The sequence below is a fragment of the Trichoderma atroviride genome, chromosome 1, assembly GCF_020647795.1.
Source record: "Trichoderma atroviride chromosome 1, complete sequence".
Lineage (NCBI taxonomy): Eukaryota > Fungi > Ascomycota > Sordariomycetes > Hypocreales > Hypocreaceae > Trichoderma > Trichoderma atroviride.
The window spans coordinates 5,103,320-5,122,550 of record NC_089400.1 but is presented as its reverse complement, the minus strand read 5'-3'; the positions used below and the strand labels follow the sequence as shown (position 1 = coordinate 5,122,550).

The 19,231-nt window shown below is 51.5% G+C and overlaps 7 protein-coding genes across 7 annotated transcripts; 4 read left to right on the top strand and 3 right to left on the bottom strand.

Annotated features, from left to right (window-relative positions):
• Positions 1-265: 265 nt before the first annotated feature.
• On the bottom strand, positions 266-1,854 carry TrAtP1_001844 (uncharacterized protein; the record flags this gene model as incomplete). Its single annotated transcript, XM_014085772.2, has 2 exons — positions 266-1,313; positions 1,391-1,854. 2 exons carry the CDS (start codon positions 1,852-1,854, stop codon positions 266-268), a joined length of 1,512 nt encoding a protein of 503 aa, XP_013941247.2.
• A 353-nt stretch (positions 1,855-2,207) lies between these two features.
• TrAtP1_001843 (uncharacterized protein) lies at positions 2,208-2,534 on the bottom strand (the record flags this gene model as incomplete). Its single annotated transcript, XM_066111183.1, has 1 exon — positions 2,208-2,534. One exon carries the CDS (start codon positions 2,532-2,534, stop codon positions 2,208-2,210), a length of 327 nt encoding a protein of 108 aa, XP_065967256.1.
• A 2,722-nt stretch (positions 2,535-5,256) lies between these two features.
• TrAtP1_001842 (uncharacterized protein) lies at positions 5,257-7,269 on the bottom strand (the record flags this gene model as incomplete). The annotated part of the gene is made up of 2 exons (XM_014085773.2): positions 5,257-6,463; positions 6,530-7,269. 2 exons carry the CDS (start codon positions 7,267-7,269, stop codon positions 5,257-5,259), a joined length of 1,947 nt encoding a protein of 648 aa, XP_013941248.2.
• Positions 7,270-10,601: 3,332 nt separating this feature from the next.
• TrAtP1_001841 (uncharacterized protein) lies at positions 10,602-11,944 on the top strand (the record flags this gene model as incomplete). The annotated part of the gene is made up of 2 exons (XM_014085211.2): positions 10,602-10,788; positions 10,899-11,944. 2 exons carry the CDS (start codon positions 10,602-10,604, stop codon positions 11,942-11,944), a joined length of 1,233 nt encoding a protein of 410 aa, XP_013940686.2.
• Positions 11,945-12,098: 154 nt separating this feature from the next.
• On the top strand, positions 12,099-12,950 carry TrAtP1_001840 (uncharacterized protein; the record flags this gene model as incomplete). Its single annotated transcript, XM_066111182.1, has 2 exons — positions 12,099-12,370; positions 12,428-12,950. 2 exons carry the CDS (start codon positions 12,099-12,101, stop codon positions 12,948-12,950), a joined length of 795 nt encoding a protein of 264 aa, XP_065967255.1.
• Positions 12,951-14,291: 1,341 nt separating this feature from the next.
• TrAtP1_001839 (uncharacterized protein) lies at positions 14,292-17,021 on the top strand (the record flags this gene model as incomplete). Its single annotated transcript, XM_014085774.2, has 2 exons — positions 14,292-14,369; positions 14,996-17,021. 2 exons carry the CDS (start codon positions 14,292-14,294, stop codon positions 16,862-16,864), a joined length of 1,947 nt encoding a protein of 648 aa, XP_013941249.2. The 3' UTR covers positions 16,865-17,021.
• A 692-nt stretch (positions 17,022-17,713) lies between these two features.
• Positions 17,714-18,771, top strand: TrAtP1_001838 (uncharacterized protein). The gene is made up of 2 exons (XM_014085775.2): positions 17,714-18,057; positions 18,194-18,771. The coding sequence occupies exons 1-2, from the start codon at positions 17,949-17,951 to the stop codon at positions 18,472-18,474; spliced, it is 390 nt and encodes a 129-aa protein (XP_013941250.1). The 5' UTR covers positions 17,714-17,948; the 3' UTR covers positions 18,475-18,771.
• The last annotated feature ends 460 nt before the right edge of the window (positions 18,772-19,231 follow it).

Genomic DNA, 19,231 nt, shown 5'->3' with positions numbered 1-19,231 from the left:
GAAAGAGTTTGATATCGACAACGCCCCTTGCACAATCTCGGAAGCCAAAAGCTTGTCTCACCAACAGAACCGAGACATGGGAAGGGATGCTGATGCTCGCCAGCTAACTGAAAGCGGAAATTAAGGCAAATGGGAACTAGGAGCATAGTAGTGCTTGTATATGAGAGAAATCGCAACAAAGAGAGAGTGCCAGATTCGCTTGACAAGATTATGACAGGAAATGTGGTGTTCCGACCCAGCGCTGCCATTCGACACCACGTTGGCTCTATCGCGCATGGGGGAGCTCACGGCGTTTGAGTCTGTTTGTTCGCCAGCCTTCATACCACTGCTCCCTGCTTGCCTCACGCAGTTCAGCACGCCACTCGGTGAAGACGGCCTCCTTCAGCCTGACAAAGTCACAGTGCTCCTCATTGTATGGGTCGGCAAATCCCCATTGGAACTGTCGTCCAATGACCTCGGGCTCATAAAGATCGGGGCTGATGATAGAGAGAGGGAGAAATGGCGGTTCTTCCGCTTTGGCATCCTCTTGAGACTTGTGTCTGCGGATGGAGTTGGTAGAGAGTCTCTTTGAGTGGCCAGGTGACGCGGTCGTCTTTTCGGCTTGCTCCGCCGACTCGTCTTCTCCCGCTTCGTCATCATCCTCTTCCTCTTCGATGATGCTGCTGCTATCCTCATCCAGTCCCAGGGCTTCCAGGGGATCCAGGTTCGCCGACTTGATGCTGTCCCAGACGGCCTTGCGGAGGATACCCATGTGCTTGGCGGTGATGGTATCTGCTTTGGAAATGACAGGAATGACTGTTGTCTTGTGCTGGAGGGTCCGGAGAACTTGGAGATCAATTTCCTCGTCAAGGGCACCAGAAGCTTGAGCCTGGCCATGGCCGCCATTGCCATAGCCGTTCCGCAAAGCGTTCTTTTTCGCCGTCGCAATGGTACGATCAAGGCGGGAAGGGTCCATGACATAAAAGGCTGCGTGGATATGAGTGTCTTTGACGCCTGGGGAACGCACGACTTTCATTTCCTCTGTAAAAGTCTCTTCAAATTTGCTCTCCAAGAAGCCAGACATTTCTCTCAACTGCAGATCGACAACATTCTTCTCCAGACCCTCCGAGTCCCAGAGAGTCAGGCCAATCCGCTCGCCATCAATTTCGGTTTCGAGATAGTGCGGAATAAAGTTACCAACGGGAGCGATTGGCATCTGGAAAGAGTCTTCTTCGTGCTTCTTGGACTGTTTCTTTGGTGGAAGTGCCAGGGCTGTCTTGAGGAACTCGAGAAAAGAGGTTTTGCCGGCATTTTGGCTACCTAGTATAAGAATGCTGGTGAAATGGTCAGTTTGCATCCTTTGGCTTGCGGTCCAAATACGCAAGAGATAAAAACTTGAGTCGCGGCTTACTTGAATGGCGTGGGGTCCTTTCTTCTGCGGATCCTCCTGGGGTTGTTGATTGTGCTCATAGCACTGCTGCTGGCATAGCTGTAGCGGCCACGGTTTGTCATACTCTCCGACCTGGCATAGGGATCAAAGCCGTTGCTGGGAATGGGAGGGATCGGGACTTTGCTGGCCGCGGCACGCGTAGCCTCTGCTGAGGAGCGGCTGGACGATTCGCGAGTGTAGCCGCCTGGAATGATGGAGCTAACCCCGGAGGTGGTAGAATTGGCTTGCAGCTCAGGCGCAAAAGACTTGGACAGCTGCTCAGAGTTGTTGAAGAATTCGGGGAGCTTGGGGGCTGCGCGAGGAGTGGGCTGAGACTGGCGATCTGGTTCGGCTTGGGTCTTTCTATTGCCCTTGCCCAGATCGCCACTCTTTGTGCGTTTGAGCAACATTCCGAAGCTAGTAGAACGACGAGGCGGAGAACTCATTGTTTGGCCAGAGGCGGGTTATCTGATGAGCGCAAAGCCAAGATAATGCGAATCGATTTGTTTGGCTTCTCAAGTACGATGAAAAGGGATTTGGTTTTGTGTCGCAGTGATGAGACAGAAGTCTTGGTCGGGTGGCGTTTTGTTCCTGAAACAACCAGGCTGGATCAGGTAAGATTCGCAAAGGATGGCCTGCTCACTCTCAAGGTCAGCAACACAGAAACGACGAGACAAACGGGAGTGGCTCGGTTTGCCGCTGGATTTGGCGCCTCGGATTCTGCCACACTATAATTATGCGCCAAGCAGAATTCAAGGTGCGCATCCGAACAAATACGAGCCGCTATGCCGTTGCCGTTTCAAACGAGAAATTCCCATACCAAGGATACCAGTTGGAGAAGCTGCCGATGCAGGTTTAATGCACCAGCGACGTAGGCAAAGAGGCGGGGAGGCGGGGCTTGTGCAGCGGAGACGACTCCAATTCGATAGCCGGACGTCACTAAAGAATAGAAAAAGGAGGTGATTAGCATCGCATTCAGAAGCACAATGTCAGGGTTCTTTCCGGTCCCCAGGCGACGCGCGTTGGTGGTGTCAAGCGCCTGCGACCGGGAATGTGCGGGTATTGGAGCAGCCCCATAAACAACTCTCTTGCGATTGTCGCCAAGCTCCAGCTCGAGCATCGCCATCTCCACGGTTCTGCCTGGGGAGCTTGCCCGTGGACCCCCATTTCGATTCCGCCACGTTTGCTTTGTAGCACAGATGTTTGGGAGTCGGGAGTATTGGCACCGACAGGGCTTCTTGTGGTGCGCAAACAATACTGCCCGCGGCGCAATGCCAGAGTCGCTCAGAGAAAGTTGCGCATGGAGCAAGAGTAAACAACCACGATCGTTGAAGCTCGTTTTCGATCATGTAGCGAGAGAGTTTGTGACGATTGGCGTCGACAGCAGCTATGGAGAGCTTGGCGATGGCAAGCCGAGGGAAGAGGATTGGGAGAGAAATAACAAGAAATAAAGAGAGACGATGGACGAGAACTGGCAATTGATTTACTCACAATGCTGCTTCTGTAGGATTCGTGGTTTTTATGAGGTGGAAGTTGTAATTTTTGTTGTTTTGTCTTTTTTTTTTTTTGTTCTGGTCCAGCCGAGACGTGGGGAAGATAATCGAAGGAGATTGCAAGTTTTGGGTTCTTGTCCGGTTTTGACAGATTGAGAGAGAGAAATGGAAAAAAAGAGAGGCGTCAGAAGCCGGGGTTATCGCTGGAGCTCGACACCGCTCTGATCAGCTCCTCGTGAAGTTGCCCAAAGCTCGTGGTATCACCAGGGCCAGGGTCGCGGCTTACAGCTTTCGCACGGATGTCACAGCGGGAACGAGCGAGGCAAAAGAACAAGGACTGTCGGCAGCGTCAAGCGCCAAAGAGTCGGGCGAATTGAAATGGTGATGGCGAAGAAGAAGCCGTTGGCGATGGCAGCAAGGGAAACTGATTGAAGCGAGCGAGTGAAGTTTTGAAAACTCCCAAGAGGAAGAGAGAGGGAAAAGAGCTTGCGGAAGCGAGGAGAGATGAACACGTCCTTGGCCTCGACATTGTCTCCCGGCACTCCAGCTTCTGGGCTTCTGGGCTTCAGGGGAGCCACTCAGTAGCTTCGCAGCTGGCGCCAATCGAGGTCCAGGTTCGTGATGCTAGGCGACCCCCCGGCCCCGTTTCGCCTCTCCACAGGCATCCCATCTAACCAGCCCTGGCCAGCAATCATGTCATGGTTTGGACGCCTCCCGCTGCTATGATGCTCCCCTGGCGAGCTTGAAACACGACGCAACCTCCGGTTAGCAGTGGCCCTAGCGCTGTGGCAGTAGCACGAGTCGGGATACGTAGCTGTCCAAGCTGTCTCAATCAACATGATGCCTCGTCGAGATCTTGGCGGCAGACGGGACATTCGTGATGGGGTTGAAACTCTGCGGCACCTGCGGCTGCTGATCCGTCTTGATCTTGATCTATCGGTGATTGCAGGAAAAAAGCTCCGCTGTACTATCGCCAGACGGCACTTGGAGAAACACGGGTTGGGTCCTGAGGCATGAAGCATACGAGCGGCACTGATACGAGTACGTCTAGCATGGAAGGAAATTGCTACGACTGCCTGATGCCTCCAGGTACTGCTGCTGCTATTGTGACGGCTGGAGGTACTTTTCACATCGGGACGTGAATAATTTCCTTGTAAGAACGGCATTGATCTTCTTTGCAGGCTTGGCTTGGCCCCAGATTGGCAGCAAATGATTGCGTGCATTGCAGTCAGTACTTGCTCGCATAATGGCACTTGCAGTAGGTATTCCGTACGCAAAGCAGGGGGGCAGCACTTGCATCCTCCGCACCTCACATGCCCCCCCGTCTAATGAGATTTTTCTTTGTTGCTGATGAAACAAAACCAGGCCAACAAGGAACAGGCTAACGATGATTGCCCCCAACAAGAATTAAGAAAAGAAAAGACAAGAGGAAAAATTGGGGGAGAAGCGCCAAACAAGACAGAAACACAGAGATGGCAGAATGTGTACAGCTTCATTTCAGATGGCACCTGAGAATCACAGCAGCTAGAGCCGCGCAGCCTCCAAAAAAGAAACCAAGGCCGAGCTAAGCAAACAAGAAAATCTCAAAGTATCCCATCTCAGGGTCCATCGCGGAGCTTTGCCCAAATCTTGGCGCCGACTCCAAACCTCGCTCCCCTTCCCATGCCAAATCCCTGCAAGTGTTTAAAATTGCAGGTTCCGCTTCCAGTTCGCCATGCGACTTCGTCACACTACTGTGTCTATCCAGAACCAGAACGCCGCCAATCAACCAATGGAGGGGTCCTCCTCCCTTCTTCGCGTGGAAACGTGAAACTGCCCACCACGAGTTTTTCGTCAAGGACCACAAAAACCCGCCGCCAGAGCCTCTGGGCTACATGCACGAGGCTGACGCTAGCTTCCAATAGCACGAGAAAGCAATGTCCTGAAGAGTACAAGAATGTCTTGAATTACTCGTGCTCGACAAGCCTGCGTTGGAGGATCTGCAGCTGCGACAGCTTCACTACTGACCATGTTCTCAGCAAGAATGTCAAGGTGATCCAAAGCAATCGACTATCGTCGCAAACATGAGTGGTATATCGATCGCTCCATCTATACTCGTACACACATATACATACAGTACATTTTATCGTCGTCAAACCTAACCAGTACCTATAATTCGAATGCCTGCCGAACGCTCTTGTTTCCCTCCGCTTTTTCCGTCTATAAAGAAGCAATGCGGTCCAGCGCCTCTCTCTGCCAAAATAGTTGGGAGCATGAAGGATGAGAAAGGGATGAATGGAGAATGAAAATAGCAATAACAATAGCAGCTGCCCATCGATGTCTTTTTTTTTTTTTTTTAACAATAGCCACTTCCTCTCATCCTTCGAATAAATCGGGCGTCTCCTCCAAGCCGTACTGCGTCATCTTCTTCACGCGACGCTCCATCTCATCTTCCATGCCGCCGCCCAGACCGAGTAGCTGCCGCAGCTTGAAGAAATAAAACGCAATGTCCGTCACAGTCATGACCGACTTGAATATGACGTGTCGCCATACGTTGTTCATCCGCTGTATCCAGGGAAGATTGGGGTCCTCGTAAAGACTGCGGCTTGCCCACTCGCCCATCATCTTGATGCGGTTGACGGGCGAGCCCAGGAACTGGTTGTTGCCCTGGACGATGCGCATGTTCCGGCCGATGAAGATGAGCTCCTTGGGCCACTTGTCTTCGTCCGCAAGAATGTCTCGGATCCCTTGCTTCATCTTTCGCTGCATGACATAGTGTTTCTCCGCCCTGGTCAGGCCCTTCAACTCCTTCAAGTCTTTCTGCATGACATTTTCGCCGCCTTCGTACGGCTTCATCAGCGTAGCGCTGGCAAACAAATCTGCCGCCTTGATGCCCCATTGCCCGGTAACGTCAGCTATGGCCCTGTTGTCGAATGTCATGAGAGCTTTCCAGAATCTGGCGTATTGATGACGGAACGTCGGCGTCATGTACACATAGAGGCCATGGTCGATCAGGACCAGTTCGGCACGGCCATTGGGAAGCCGTCGAATGAAGATGTTTCCGGGGTGAGGATCGCAGTGAACAACACCCCATTTGAAGATTTGAGCAGAAAAGAGATCGACCATGGTGGTCATGACCTCCTTGGTGCCCAGGCCAAGGCCTCCTCTTCCATGCAAGCCCTTCCACTCCTGGCGCTCCGGCTTGATCTTCTCTCTGTGGGCTTCTGTACGCAGTTGGCGACGGGCAATGTCCATATCGATGGGAGGCAAAGGGGAGCCTGCCCCTGGGCTGCCTTTTCCACGCCCGCCTAGCCATCTCGACGTCATGGCCGTCTTATCCCACAGCCTGATGCCCTCTATCCATTCAGTTGTCAAGACTCGCTTTGTGGTAAGATCGGAATACACGGTGGGGATGTAGACTCGTCCCTTCAGACGGCTCTCGGAGTTGACCAGCTGGCGCATCGTTTGCGAATTCTTGGCCTCGCTCAGAAAGTCTGTCTCTAGCTCTATACGCTCGGAGATGAAAGGTACTAGGGTATAGAGGGGAAGGTCGAATTGCTTTGAAAGTATCCATGTCACAGTCCTTTTGATATCACAGACAGCATTAGTATTCCATCCGACAGTCAATGGGGGTAGCACAGCAACATACTTGAAAGTCCAGAGATCCGAGGCAATTTGCTTTGCAATCTCTGGTTTCTGAATCTTGACAGCCACCTCTCTGCCATCCGGGAGCCTGGCCCAGTGAACTTGTGCCACGCTTGCACTCGCGCGAGCCTTTCTCTCCATGACGCCATAACCCTCTTTGCCGGTGAAGCTGACCCCAAATACTTCCTCTACGCTCTTCCCAAAATCCTTTCGGATAACGGCCTCGACAGCTTTCCAGTCGTCCTGCGGTGCATCATCAAACATCCTAGCAAACATTCTCTGAAATTCAGGCGGCAGAACCGCGCTCTGCATGGCAATTGCTTGGCCAATCTTGAGGTACAATCCACCGTTTGCCCGCAGCAGATCGCAAAGCCTTTCCGCATTACGCAGATGGAGGTCAGCCACGGTGCCTCCCGTCCATGGCTCCGGCCTGAAGTTGATCTTGTAATCCAGCGCAGCAAGCATTGCCGTGGCAAATGTGCGAAGTGATCGACCCAGGCTCGAAGCGTATACCTGTGAGTCGACGGTATAGATGGCGCCGCCCACGGCTGCCGTTATGAGCAATCGGCGCCCCCATTTCCGGCCGCGTTTGTACTGCTTGGCAGCTTGCGGTGCTCCCAGATCGGCGGGTGATGGCGGTCGTAGTGGTTGGAATGGCCCTGAGCTCTGCATACGCCGTACCAAGACTTGGTTGCGCAGCAGAGCCTGTCTCGAGAGACCCAAGCCGCTGCTGCGACAGAGCATGGCGGGCATTTTACAAGCGTTCAGTTGGCTCTACCGCGGCGTCATTCGGGAGGAGGAGGAGGCGGACGAGGTCATCAAGAGAAGCGGAGTTTTGAAAAGTGTCGTCAAGATCTGCTGAGTGAGATGGTGGCGGTGGTTTTGGAGGATTTCCCGCCGCGGCATTTTGTGGCGCCTCGGATCCGCCATCGGATCGGGGCCGGTATTGGGGTAGGTCCGAGGTTTGTCCTGATAACAAGTATTACGGAGAACCGTGAGCGAGCTGATTAGCAATACTCTGTGTGGCTGAAATCTTTTGTCGTTTCTGGCTTTATTTTGCATGCTGCTTGATGTACGAGGAACGTAGTTTCTACGGACTTGTTATCACTTCAACCGAGTCGCATCCTTGCTAGTGAATTTATAGCGAGAGGGCTTAGTTCATACGAGCTCTATCAATTGGAAAACACAAGAACCCGAGATGCATAGGAGTACAATATTGAGCGAACTTGTAACTCGGCCCATGAGAATCCATTAGAATTTACTGAGACACGAAGGAGTCGAGTCGATACCAAGAGAGCTGCCTTAATTTTCTGCATCACGAACAGATTCAGGGTAGGCTCCAGCGAGTGACGACATTTCACCTGAAGCGGGAATGATAAGATAAGATGGCTGACCCGCTTCACTGCAGCTATTCCTGGAGCTAGCACTAGTGGTATCGAAACCACTGCATCAGATCGACTGATCCAGCTGCAGGTGCACTTTTCTGGCCATGGATACAACTTCAAACCAACGATGCGCGTGTGATCGGACGATTTTCTATGCGGAGGATGTATTTTGCAGCTACTTGGATAGCCTATGCCATCAGCCTATGACGGTGAGTCGTAGGATGGAGCTGGCGATGATACAGAGAAGCGGGCAGGAGAGTAGCTGAAACAGCAAGCTGCGTCTCCTTGGCCAAGATCACCATGCAGGCTCTTGGACAACGCCTCTTGACCTATTAATAGCCCTGACAAGTTCAACTACCGAGATATGGTATCTGTGATCTGTCGATAATGGGATGAATTACTGCGCACTTGTACTTGTATCGACGACACACTTGGCGGTTGACGTTGCCGACAGCGAACGCTGATAGCTTCATGTTTCATTGCATCGATTCTGGCCATTTGCGGGCCCGCCTAGCTTCGCTTTTCCCACCTTAGCGCCAGAGCACGACACGGAGGCGATCCATCCGAGCAAGTAAACCCGCACAAAGCCCATGAAAGCCTGGAGAGGGGGGGCATCGTTTCGTAACCGCTGCATCACTGGGAGCAGTGGCGAAACCCGGAGTGCGTGATCGCTGGGGAAGAATCTTGCTCTACTGCTCTGTGTGGTGGCTGACGCTTGAGAGTTGCTACAGACGCCGTGAGAGAAAGAGAGGCATTGCTGGCGACGACGTTTGGTACGCCAATTGTCGTGAAAAGTGCCTAATAACGCTCGTCTACGGCTATGGCCAGTCCCCCCCCGGTGTAAAAACGACGGCGTCCAGAGCAGATTAGGCCAAGCTCGGAGCGCATGCCGGAGTAGATTGTTCTCATAGCACTCCAAAGGGCCAGCGCTGCTCATTTCCACGGCCAGCCGACCTGCTCAAAACGGGCAAGCTGAGAAGAGGCGGCTGTCCTTATCCAAAGGCCCCCTCTCCCCTTTCTCTCACTCTTGGCCATACTCGTCCCTAAGTGCTGGCATTAGCCGATGACTTGCAGCGCATCGTTTCGATAGCGCGGCCCCAACGAAGCCACCAGACGACGTCTCTCAGCATGGGAAGAATCTGCGCGGCGCTGATGATGATGGGCATCTGTGTATTGCAAAATGCGGGTCAGAGGTGCTGCACGCACAGCGACAATGCCAACAATTGATCGCAGCACGAGGCAATGAATGAGGCCCAGGCCATTTTTAGAACCCACCGAGGTAACGTTAGCGAGCAATAGGCTCGAGCGGGTTTGCGCTACCCGACGTTTAATATGGAGCGTACGGAGTACAAGAATCAAGTATGTGCCTGGAGAGGCCTGTAAATTACAGGGACCAGGAACGCGTAATATTACTGCTACAGCAAATGTTCATGCGACGAAGGGATTCTGTGCGCCCAGCATTGCAATCGAATCAGCACAAATTTGCAAACAAGAAAAGATGAAAAAAAAAAAAAATCAAAAAAAATCTCATCATTGAGGAGCTTTCTGGTAATACGGGATCATGTGCCTCGTATCACAGCTGGGCGCATTCAAGATTTGAGCCTTCCAAACTCAAATCTCATTTCCGTCGATGCATGCCGCCTGGGTTTATCGATTCTGGCCGTGGCGAGGCGGTACCTGTGCCTGTATCCGTGCCTGTGACATTTACGTGTATTACGAGTGTACCGCGTCTGCTAAATTGCGTGCTTCGCTACATCCCATTCGCCCGCTGCGCCCTGGAGGGTCAGCGCTATGCTCGTCCAAGGCCTAGCAGCCCGCGAGCGACCACTGTGGACTCGCTCCTCAGTCCCAGTTCGGGGCTTCGTGTGGGGGTCTCTGGTTGGCTGAGATGCGCTAGACTGCGCTACGAGACAGGCACCTTAGCGCTGCATCCATCGACAACGTTTAGCCTCCAACGCGCCTGTGAGAGAGAGCGAGACAGTGCAGCGCTTCTCTCCACCCGCCTCCAGGATCATCACCAAATTTCCATCTTCCCCCCCTTCCAAGCTCTCTGCTCTGCTCTATTGTTTTTCTTTTTTGGGCTGTTGTTTGCCGCAGACCTTTGAACCTCACCCAGACGGCGGGCCCACCTGGAGCAAACAACAGTATCTGGGCGCTCGTTTTTTTCTTCTTGCTCTCCCCAGCTCGTTTCGTTGCTGCGACTGCCGCCGGCCCTGTTTCACTCCTTCACGCAAGGCGGCTTTCTTTGCTTCTCTGTTTACAATCCGTCGAAATCGACATCGCCGCCCTTCGATATCGCCCGAATTTGCTTTGGATCATGTGGAGGACAGCGACAATAGCATATCGGTAACGCATTTGGGCGCCATTCATTCGTTCGACCAGCTCGCGCACAATACGAGTCCCCATATGCGACAATTCTCCGTCCGTACCTGGTAGCTACCAAGGATCAACAGGGGATTTCTAAACGACGACGACAACCACAACGCCTACACCTATTCCAATATTCCACACTACACGCTCTTTTGGATTACCCACCTCAACTTGACTCGACAATCAACAGCAAACTCTCCGTCGCTTAATTCGATCCGCCGCCTTCTTTCTTCTCGCTGGCCCCCGACGCTTGATCCGCCCTTGTTCTGCGTCGCCTAGTCGACGTCTGCTGCTGCTGGGCACTTCCTGTCCACCGCCAGCATGCTGCGACCGGCGACGCCCTTGTCAGTGCTGCTTGGGATTGCCTTTGCTCTGCTGCTCCTTTCCGTGATATCGGCGCCCATCATTTCGGCCATTCCCATCGGCAGCTTCGACAATGTGCAGTTTGGTGTCTTTGGCTTTTGCGGGCCCTCGGGCTGCAGCAGCGCTGGCATCGGCTACGATATTGGTGAGAATCAACCCTTTGTCCCTCCCCTTACCTCTTCTCCTCACTGCCGGTTCTACTATCGGTAGGCTCTACTGGATACAATGGCTAACAATGGGCGTCCGACATTATAGATAGCGTCATCCCCAATCGCAAGTCTCAGGATTTCGACCTGCCTAGTGGCGTTCGCCATACGCTCTCTATGATCCTGATTCTTCATCCCGTGGCCGCATTCCTCACGCTGGTCATGTTTTGCATGGCCGTTGCTGCCCACTTCCGCGCTGCTTCTCACTCGTCAAAGTACCTGCTCGCCTTTCTCATCTTCAACCTCATCACCTTCCTCGTCTGCATTGCGGCTTTCGTCATTGATGTCTTGCTCTTCATTCCTCACCTGGCATGGGGCACCTACATTACCATCGCTGCCACGGCCTTGGTTTTCTTCAGCTTCCTCGTATCCTGCGCTATGCGACGCACTCTGATCAGCCGAAAAGATCAAAGGAGGAGGATTGCAGAGAATGCAGAGATGAATGCTCAGAATTACTATAACCGAGAGGAGCAGGAGCCCAAATCTGCCTTTGTCATGACTACCCAGCCCACCGTGCCGACCATTGCTAGCGGCGGAAGTGGCACGCAAGACACTCTGCCTGCATTCGCCACGTATGAGACTCCGCGAGACGACCAGGTCAGCGACGAGCACATTCCTCTGACGCAGCGAACTACGTCTGAGAGGTCGAACAATGGGATGCAGCCCATGGCCGCTGATATGGCCGCAGTTCCAGGCAGTGATATTGGCGGCCCATACAACGGGCCACAGAGGTCTCAGTCGACGGACCCATACGGTAACTATCCCAATAATGCCTACGGAGCCGCGGCTGGGCAGCCTTATGACCGTATGAATCGCGGCCCCACCAGACAGGCAACCGACCCCTCTAATGGATATCGCGGTGGTGGCCGTGGTGGCCGTGGTGGCTACGGGGCCCCCATGAGAGGACGCGGCGGCGGTGGTTATGGCCCTCCCGGCCGAGGTGGATACGGCCCTCGTGGTGGTCGCGGAGGAGCAGCAGCAGGAGGAGGATATGGACCGCAACCTCGCGGAGGCAACGGTCAATACTATAACATGCCTAGAGGCGGAGGCACACGCAGCCCCCCCACCCATGAATTACTCAAACGACAATGTTAGCCAATATAACAGGCTGCCACAACAGCAGCTGGGCTACGTTGACGAACGAGGCCCTTATGCTGACGTCCAACTGGCACAGTCTGACCCTTTGGTAAATTATCCAGCCCCGACTCGCAGCGCCAGTGCCAGCGACAACAGCAGTAGCAACAAATTCATGCCGTATCGTCCGGATCTCGAATTGCCCAGGGCAGAATCTCCTCCACCGCTCCCTGAACCGACTGACTCTGCTGTTTCATCATCGGGACATGCGATTGAGATGGACGCAACACCAGCCGCTGCATCAAGCAACAGCGGTGACCAGTATGGTAACCTCAGAGATAGCGATACGGACGTCGCTGGGATGGTGAATCTCCAGCAGGGCAAGAACCCTTCATCTCCACGGAGAGAGACGTTTGCCAGCGACGGAAGCAGATATTCTCAAGACGAGTATGCGCCATTTCTTGATGCTCTTGACGTTACAATGGATTCACTAACGAACCTTAGGCAAAACATGGCGCCTCGTGCCGCATGGAATCAAGCAACGGGAAGAAGCTCGCCTCAAGTGGCGCCTCTGGCGCCTCTCACAACAGCTCGCCGAGGACCTACTCCTGATCTCTCTGGCACCACAGCTCCGGTATCCAACGCTAAGGGCGCTGGCAACTACTACGAAGATGTTGACCCCCGATTTGACCAGACCGCACATACTCCTCCAGGTCGTCGGACACCACCACCGCCAATACGACTCCAACCAACTGCAGAAGTCGACTACGAAGAGATGCGAGCTGCTGCTGGCGGAACACGCAGCCCCGCAGAGTCGGAACATTCCAACTTTACGTCCATCTCGCAGCGCGGTATTAACCCGCAATGGAACCCGCCCCCAATGCCGACGCGCCGGCCAGTGCAGCAGCAGCGTCAGGACCTGATTTTAGATAATCCCGACTTTAGGCTTCCCGGGGGTCGATCGACGGCTGCAGCAACACGGAAATTACCAGGCATGACCCCTGACAGCGCGTATCCAGGCCGCTAGGTGTAGCTCTGGCATACCTCTTTGGTTCATGACCTATTCTTTTCCTCGTCAACATTTTTACTTCCTCTGAAGAATCCATCATCCTTGTGCTTAGCTCGGTTGATAAAGGGTCGAGCCAATGGCCTACTGCCACTGGATTTTATTCCCTCACTTTAACTTTCACATTTTCTTCCTCCACATAGTTTAAATCAGCCTTCTGGATTTAATGTCGATCCCTTTCTTCTTCAACCTACGACAGCAACTTTTGGCTTTGATCTAAGTTCCATAGCTTGTCATACTACTGCATGGCGCTTGCGCCTCAGGATATATACATTGCTTCTGACACAGGGTTTCATTCTCCTACGTGTCTTACTTTTATATTACGCACTGCGATAGCCCCCTCTCTCCAGAGAGTGAGCGACGAGTGTATTGTTCTTCTTTTTTTACGATATTGCGACGAATGATACCTTTAATGGGATGTGGAGGATTCGACGCTTGAGATTAATAGATGGCACTTTTGTGAACGACTTGGCTATCTTTGTCGCGGGAGCTTTGTTTTCTCTCTCTCTTATAAACCTTTTTTCTTTTTTTATTAAGTCTGACAATTGGGGAACCGCATCTTGACCATACCCAGGGAGGAATAGTAGGAACGAATTGAAAAGTATCAAGACTTTATTGAGCCTTTGTTTTCTTGTCTTTTTTTTTAATAAAACACAATTGACAAGGAATATGTTACATAGTATACGCATCTATTAGGATAGCGAACAGATGAAGACAATAAAGTGAACAAACATGCCCGTTTGAACAAATGCTGTGCTACGTCAAAGAAATTGGAGATGTAAGGAAACGAAATCACAGGTTCGGAGACCTGAGCAGTATTTAAAATGCATGTAATAGTAGAACAGTCCATTTACTCATCGCCAAACTTGCATACTTTTACTCCGGGACCACGATTATTGTCATATCGACCGTTATCAGCACCATACACGTCAGCCAGCCGTCGTCATCTTCATCTACTACGCATATAAATTGGGGATCGAGAGGTTGAAGCCAGCCCAGCTTTGTCTTTCTTTTCTTCTTTTAGAACCTCGAGTCACTGACGATAGCTTCACGGCAAAAAGAAATACATGGGATGAACCAGTAGCTTGACTGTCAACATTCGCACCAGCTATAAACGGGTCTCAGAGCAGCTGTACAATTTGATACTTTGCTAATAACCTTTGTGGCCTTCACGTAGCCACTCTTATCGACTATTAATAGCTGCACTTCACTTCAGCCTCACTTTTCGTTTGGAGGCCACCGCCCCTCTCCCCGTTTTTCCATTGCCCTGAGCCTTTTTTTTTTTCCTAATATTTCTTCACGATGTTTTCTACCATCTTCTGTGCCATCATTTGGACCATTATTTGGTCACTCAATCTCGTTTCCTTGGACATTAAGACGGTAAGCCATCCCAAAGACTGTCATATCATTTTTGCCCCTATTGGCGTTTTTTTCCCCTCTCTTTCCTTCTTTCCTTCTTTCCTATCCTATCACCTACGATAACACGCAAGGAAGGAGCTTGCCAAACTGATTTTGCCCCAACAATTTTCCCATCTGAATTCTGCCACTTTTCTTGTTCGCCCCTCTCCGCCTTCGTTATCTTCCCCTTATCCCCTCCACCCTTTCTTTCTCCTTCTCCTCCATCGTCGCCTCCCGTTCGTTTATTTTCTGCACACTGCCAGCTTCTTCTTTCACTTCGCCGCCCTGGATCGCGACTGTTGATTCCTTGGGAAAACTTTCAGTATCGCAAGGGCCGCATCTTGGAGACGCCACTTTTGGCATGCGCGTGCCCGTTTGACGTATCAATTCATCTAGCCATTGCTTGGATCCGACTGTCCTCTTTGGCCTTGACTTTGAATTGTAATATCTGGCTCCTTTCCTTGTATTTTCCCTTCCTCTTTCCCATGTTTGGTGTTGTTACTTTCCGAGTGATGCGTATACGGCCCATTTCTGTCTCCTTCTATATTCTTTTCCTTTTTATTTTACTCGCTTGACTCGCTTCATAGCTGACACGAACCTTCCTGCAGTTTTCCATTCTTATCGCAGTCCACACTCTTTCTCGCCAGGTCGCAACCGTCCGATTGAGAAGAAAGACAGGAACCACTCTGTATCCAACCATGGATGAAGAATCTTCTGCCCCGACTTTGCCTTTCCAATCTCCTTCGACACCTGTCTCGACGCCCTTGCAAACAACCTATACCTATACAACGGCGGGGACCATCTACAATCCCAGCTCTTCTCAGCGGCTCCAGCCTCCTGCTCGCCGTGGCCGTTTGCTCAAGGCGACATCTGAATTTGATCACCTCAAATTCGTCCATTCTCCCCTCCCTAGCCACCCACCTGATGCGTTGCGTACACTTTCCATGAGTGAAGATCTTGCTCAGACACAGCCTGCCCCGGATCAGCAAATCTCCTACGAGCCTCTGCAGCAGAACTATGATCGCGCTGTTAGCCCGGTGAACACTCAGGATCAAGTGCCCGGAATGTCGTGGTCCACGGGCTTTCAATCGCCCGCTGCTCCGTTTGACGTTAAGGGCAAAGGCATCGCGAGCGACGCAAACTCCAGTGACGATGATGACGGCATCATAACCGGTGCCCTTATGAATATGCCTGTCAAATCTCTCCAGAACCTGGCCTCGTACCCAAATCCAAACCAAAAGAAAGCTCAAAAGGTGCTTCTTCGAGGGGTAAAGCCAAGAGAGAACAGCACATTGAGCATGCCGCCTAGACTGGATACACCATTTTCTCAAGAACTTTTTCCGGAATATGCCAGATCGCGACCGTATGGTACTTTCTCGGATCCTGCTGCCTCTCGCTTCTGGCCGCCTTGGAAGAGTGCTCGAGTAGCAATATCCGAAACTGCAGCACATGCCGATTACAAGAGTACCATTGCATCATCATCTCGGTTTTCGACTCCGTCTATCCACAGCGATAACTCGGATCCCCATATGTCGGCATCCATGGGTCTCGCCTCAACCGCTGGTGCCCCCAAGCCATTGACCGCGGGCCCGCCTGGCCAACGCCAGTATCGCCCTTCGACATTCGACTCGATGTTCAAGGCGTTCCACAGTATGCCGACAGATTCTCGAGATAGCATCGCCTATGCCCAAGAAGAGTATAGGTATCCTCCACTTGACCCGCCGTACAAGCTCACCAAGACTCCAACGACTACCAAAGATTACATTGAACAAGATGAAGAGTTTATTCCATCATTCACTCCGTCGTCTTCCAAGGTTCTCGATGCCACGCCAACCGCTCATCAAAACCAATTCGACCAAGTTCCTGAATACCCAGCTCATCCTGGAGAGGATCTGCAATACTATCCTGCGTATTCCGACTTGACGGATCCTTTTGATGCTAATGAGCTGCAGTACTCCAGCGTGCCATCTGAGTGGCCCCATCAAGCCAATGATAATGGAGTTGGAGACGAAGAAGGATCATACTATTCCAATGCTCAGAGGGAGGCCTACTTCAACTCGATTGACTCTTTTCCGCCACAGGCCACCGCATCATCATCTCCCTTCAGAACTCGGTCTAGTTACGACAACGACGCAATTTGTGAGCCCATGTTCCCTCAGTGCATGGGACGCCCGGCCTGCTTGACCGAAGCTGAGATACGAGAGCGAACTCGACAGTTGCATATCAAATGGTACGCGGCAACTGGCCTGCTTGGAGACGCCTATCCACTTCCAAAGCCTATCGTTGAGCCCACCTATCTACCGAGGCCGAAGCATGTCTACGGTGCAATTGGCGACGGGCGCCCCTCGAAGACCAGCTCTACTTCTGAAGAGAATGACGAGGTATCCGTGGAAGATATGCCGTCGGAGTCTTTTAAGAACAAGATTTACAGTGATCTCGCACTCTTGGAAGTTGTTCTTAACCGAGCAAAACCATGAAGAGGAGAGAAGCACGAGAAGGAGAATACTTGGAGAGAAAAAGAAAAAGAAAAAAACACCACTAGATGGGAGATCGTTATGGCTTAACTGATAGGGGGAGACATGAGAGTCGGCTTATTGCTTAGGAGGTAATGGCAGGTGGACGGTTGGATGAATAGAACAGTAATAGAATATCGGTTTGCAAAGACGAGAGCAAAGGCGCCTGCTGGGGACTTGATTAGCCTAGCAACTAGATACATATCAGAGAGATCCTGGAACAAGAATTTTTAGACCGGTTACGTTAATAATTAGTAGTAATAATATATCACAGAGCTGTCGCGATATTTGGGATTCTCTCTCCACTTGTTTCTAATTTATGGCGATGGCTGCTGGGCTAAGGGAGGAGTCGGAAAGCTGCCGACAGGCCAATCGTGATGCACCGATACGTCGGCTACTGGCGCGTGTTGCTTTTAAATTCTAGCCATTCCCATGTACAGTCTGCCACATCATTATATCTGAGTCGATTTGAGTGCGAGCTGCATCTGCCTTGAATTTTTTTCTTTGGCTATAGATGGAAAAAAAAAAAGAAGAAGAAAGAAAAACGAAAAATGAACACAATTGCCATTCACGCAGCCGTGATATCCTTTCACCAAAGACAAAGGCTAACATGGCATTTTGCAGAGCGATGCGTGAACCAGGCTGCCCGGGAGTGGGGGGGAAATCTGGCCAGCAGCAGGCCAATGAGAGCTGCGTAGCTTGATTGATTCCAAAGGTGCGCCCAATTATGTGATGCGGTTGCATCGAGCCTAAGATAAGATATAGGGCCAGAGTGTCAAAATAGGGAAATAAAAAAGTACGTTGAGAATGGGGGTTATGGAGTATTTTGCTGCGTAATATTTGCTTCTAGCGCATGCGATTGTGTCATGAGCATGGATCATGGAGGTGAATGGTGCCCATGCCATGGACGATATAAAGAAACCACGACTTCCCGCTTTGTGGCAAGGGAGCTAAACTGGTACGAAACACACACCCACAGCCCAAACGAAAAAGGAGCATCTCTCCCTCTTTCTCTCCCTCTCTGCGTAGTGGTAGTGGCAGAGGCATCATGGCGGCCGCTGCTGGCGTCATGGCGATATTGGAGTCGACTTATAACAGCCTAGATCTGGAAGCTATTCTGGAGTTGTATGCCGACGACGCCAGATTCTCGGCCCATTGTGAGTTTATTGCCCCCCCCGCGCCGCTTATGGTCTGTCTTGTCTTACGCAAGACCAGCGGCGGGCTAAAGCAGTTGATGCATTTCTATATACTATTACAAAGATGACAAGCTGACCATGTTTCATAAAAAAAAAGTATTTGGGCTGGTGGGAGTAGACAAGACTTGGATTCGAGCATTCTATTCCGACTTGATCGAGTACAACGAGAATGTGGAATTCGTCACCCGGTGCGTGACTGGGACGCCTGATTTGACCGTTTGGGAGTGCGACGTCAAGTGGACGGCGAGACTGCCGTCGACGGCGCTGGGAACCGTGAGGGGAGACAAGGTGGTGATGAGGGGCGTGTCGTTGCTGAGCTGGAGGGAAGGGTATATTGTGGAACAAAAGGACTATTTCCACATTGCGCAGAAGGGGTGAGATTCAGCTGATGGAGGAGCGAGATGTGAAGAATTTCAAGGGCTGCCATGAAGAGGAGATCAAAATACCCATCCATGAGGAGGGAGGATGGGAAAGAGAAGGGATGGTAGACGGGATTCACGTCTTTCGGAGGAGAAGCTGTGAATGGCATCCCTGGGGCTATAGAGGGCGAAATCTACCTAGGCACTGCCCGGTAGTAGATGATCATGCTGCCAGGCCTATACATGCCAGACAGCATTGGCCTGTTGTAATATATTTTGTCAAAGATCTTCTATATGAGCTTCTATCTGCTGGCAACTTCATTGTTGCGTATTCAGTCGATTGCATTCTCGCCATTGGAGAGAGTGGATGACGGGGAGTCATTCAATCCTTGTTATGCGTGCTACAAGGGCGATTGTTTTTCACTGCTATTTAGCATGACTTGGCTGTGCTTCCCTATCTGTAACGAGTGTTTTTGCGATTTAATCGGAAATTGCTGCACGCTGCAAGACATAGTCACGTATTATTAGCGCAGCTGATTTGTCTAATGTGAATACACAAAGTGGATGAGCGTCAGCTTCAGCTAAGATACTTGAGCTGTAAAAAAAAGCTGAGCCACCAGAATCACTAGCCTCAGCTGAAAATGACGAATTTCAATAGGCTGGAATTTTATTAAATTTGACAATGATATTGGGTGAATAGAAACGTTCTTCCTCTTTATAGACTGCCGTTAAGCTCACCGGAAAAGATCACCATGATACTAACTTAAAATTAAAAA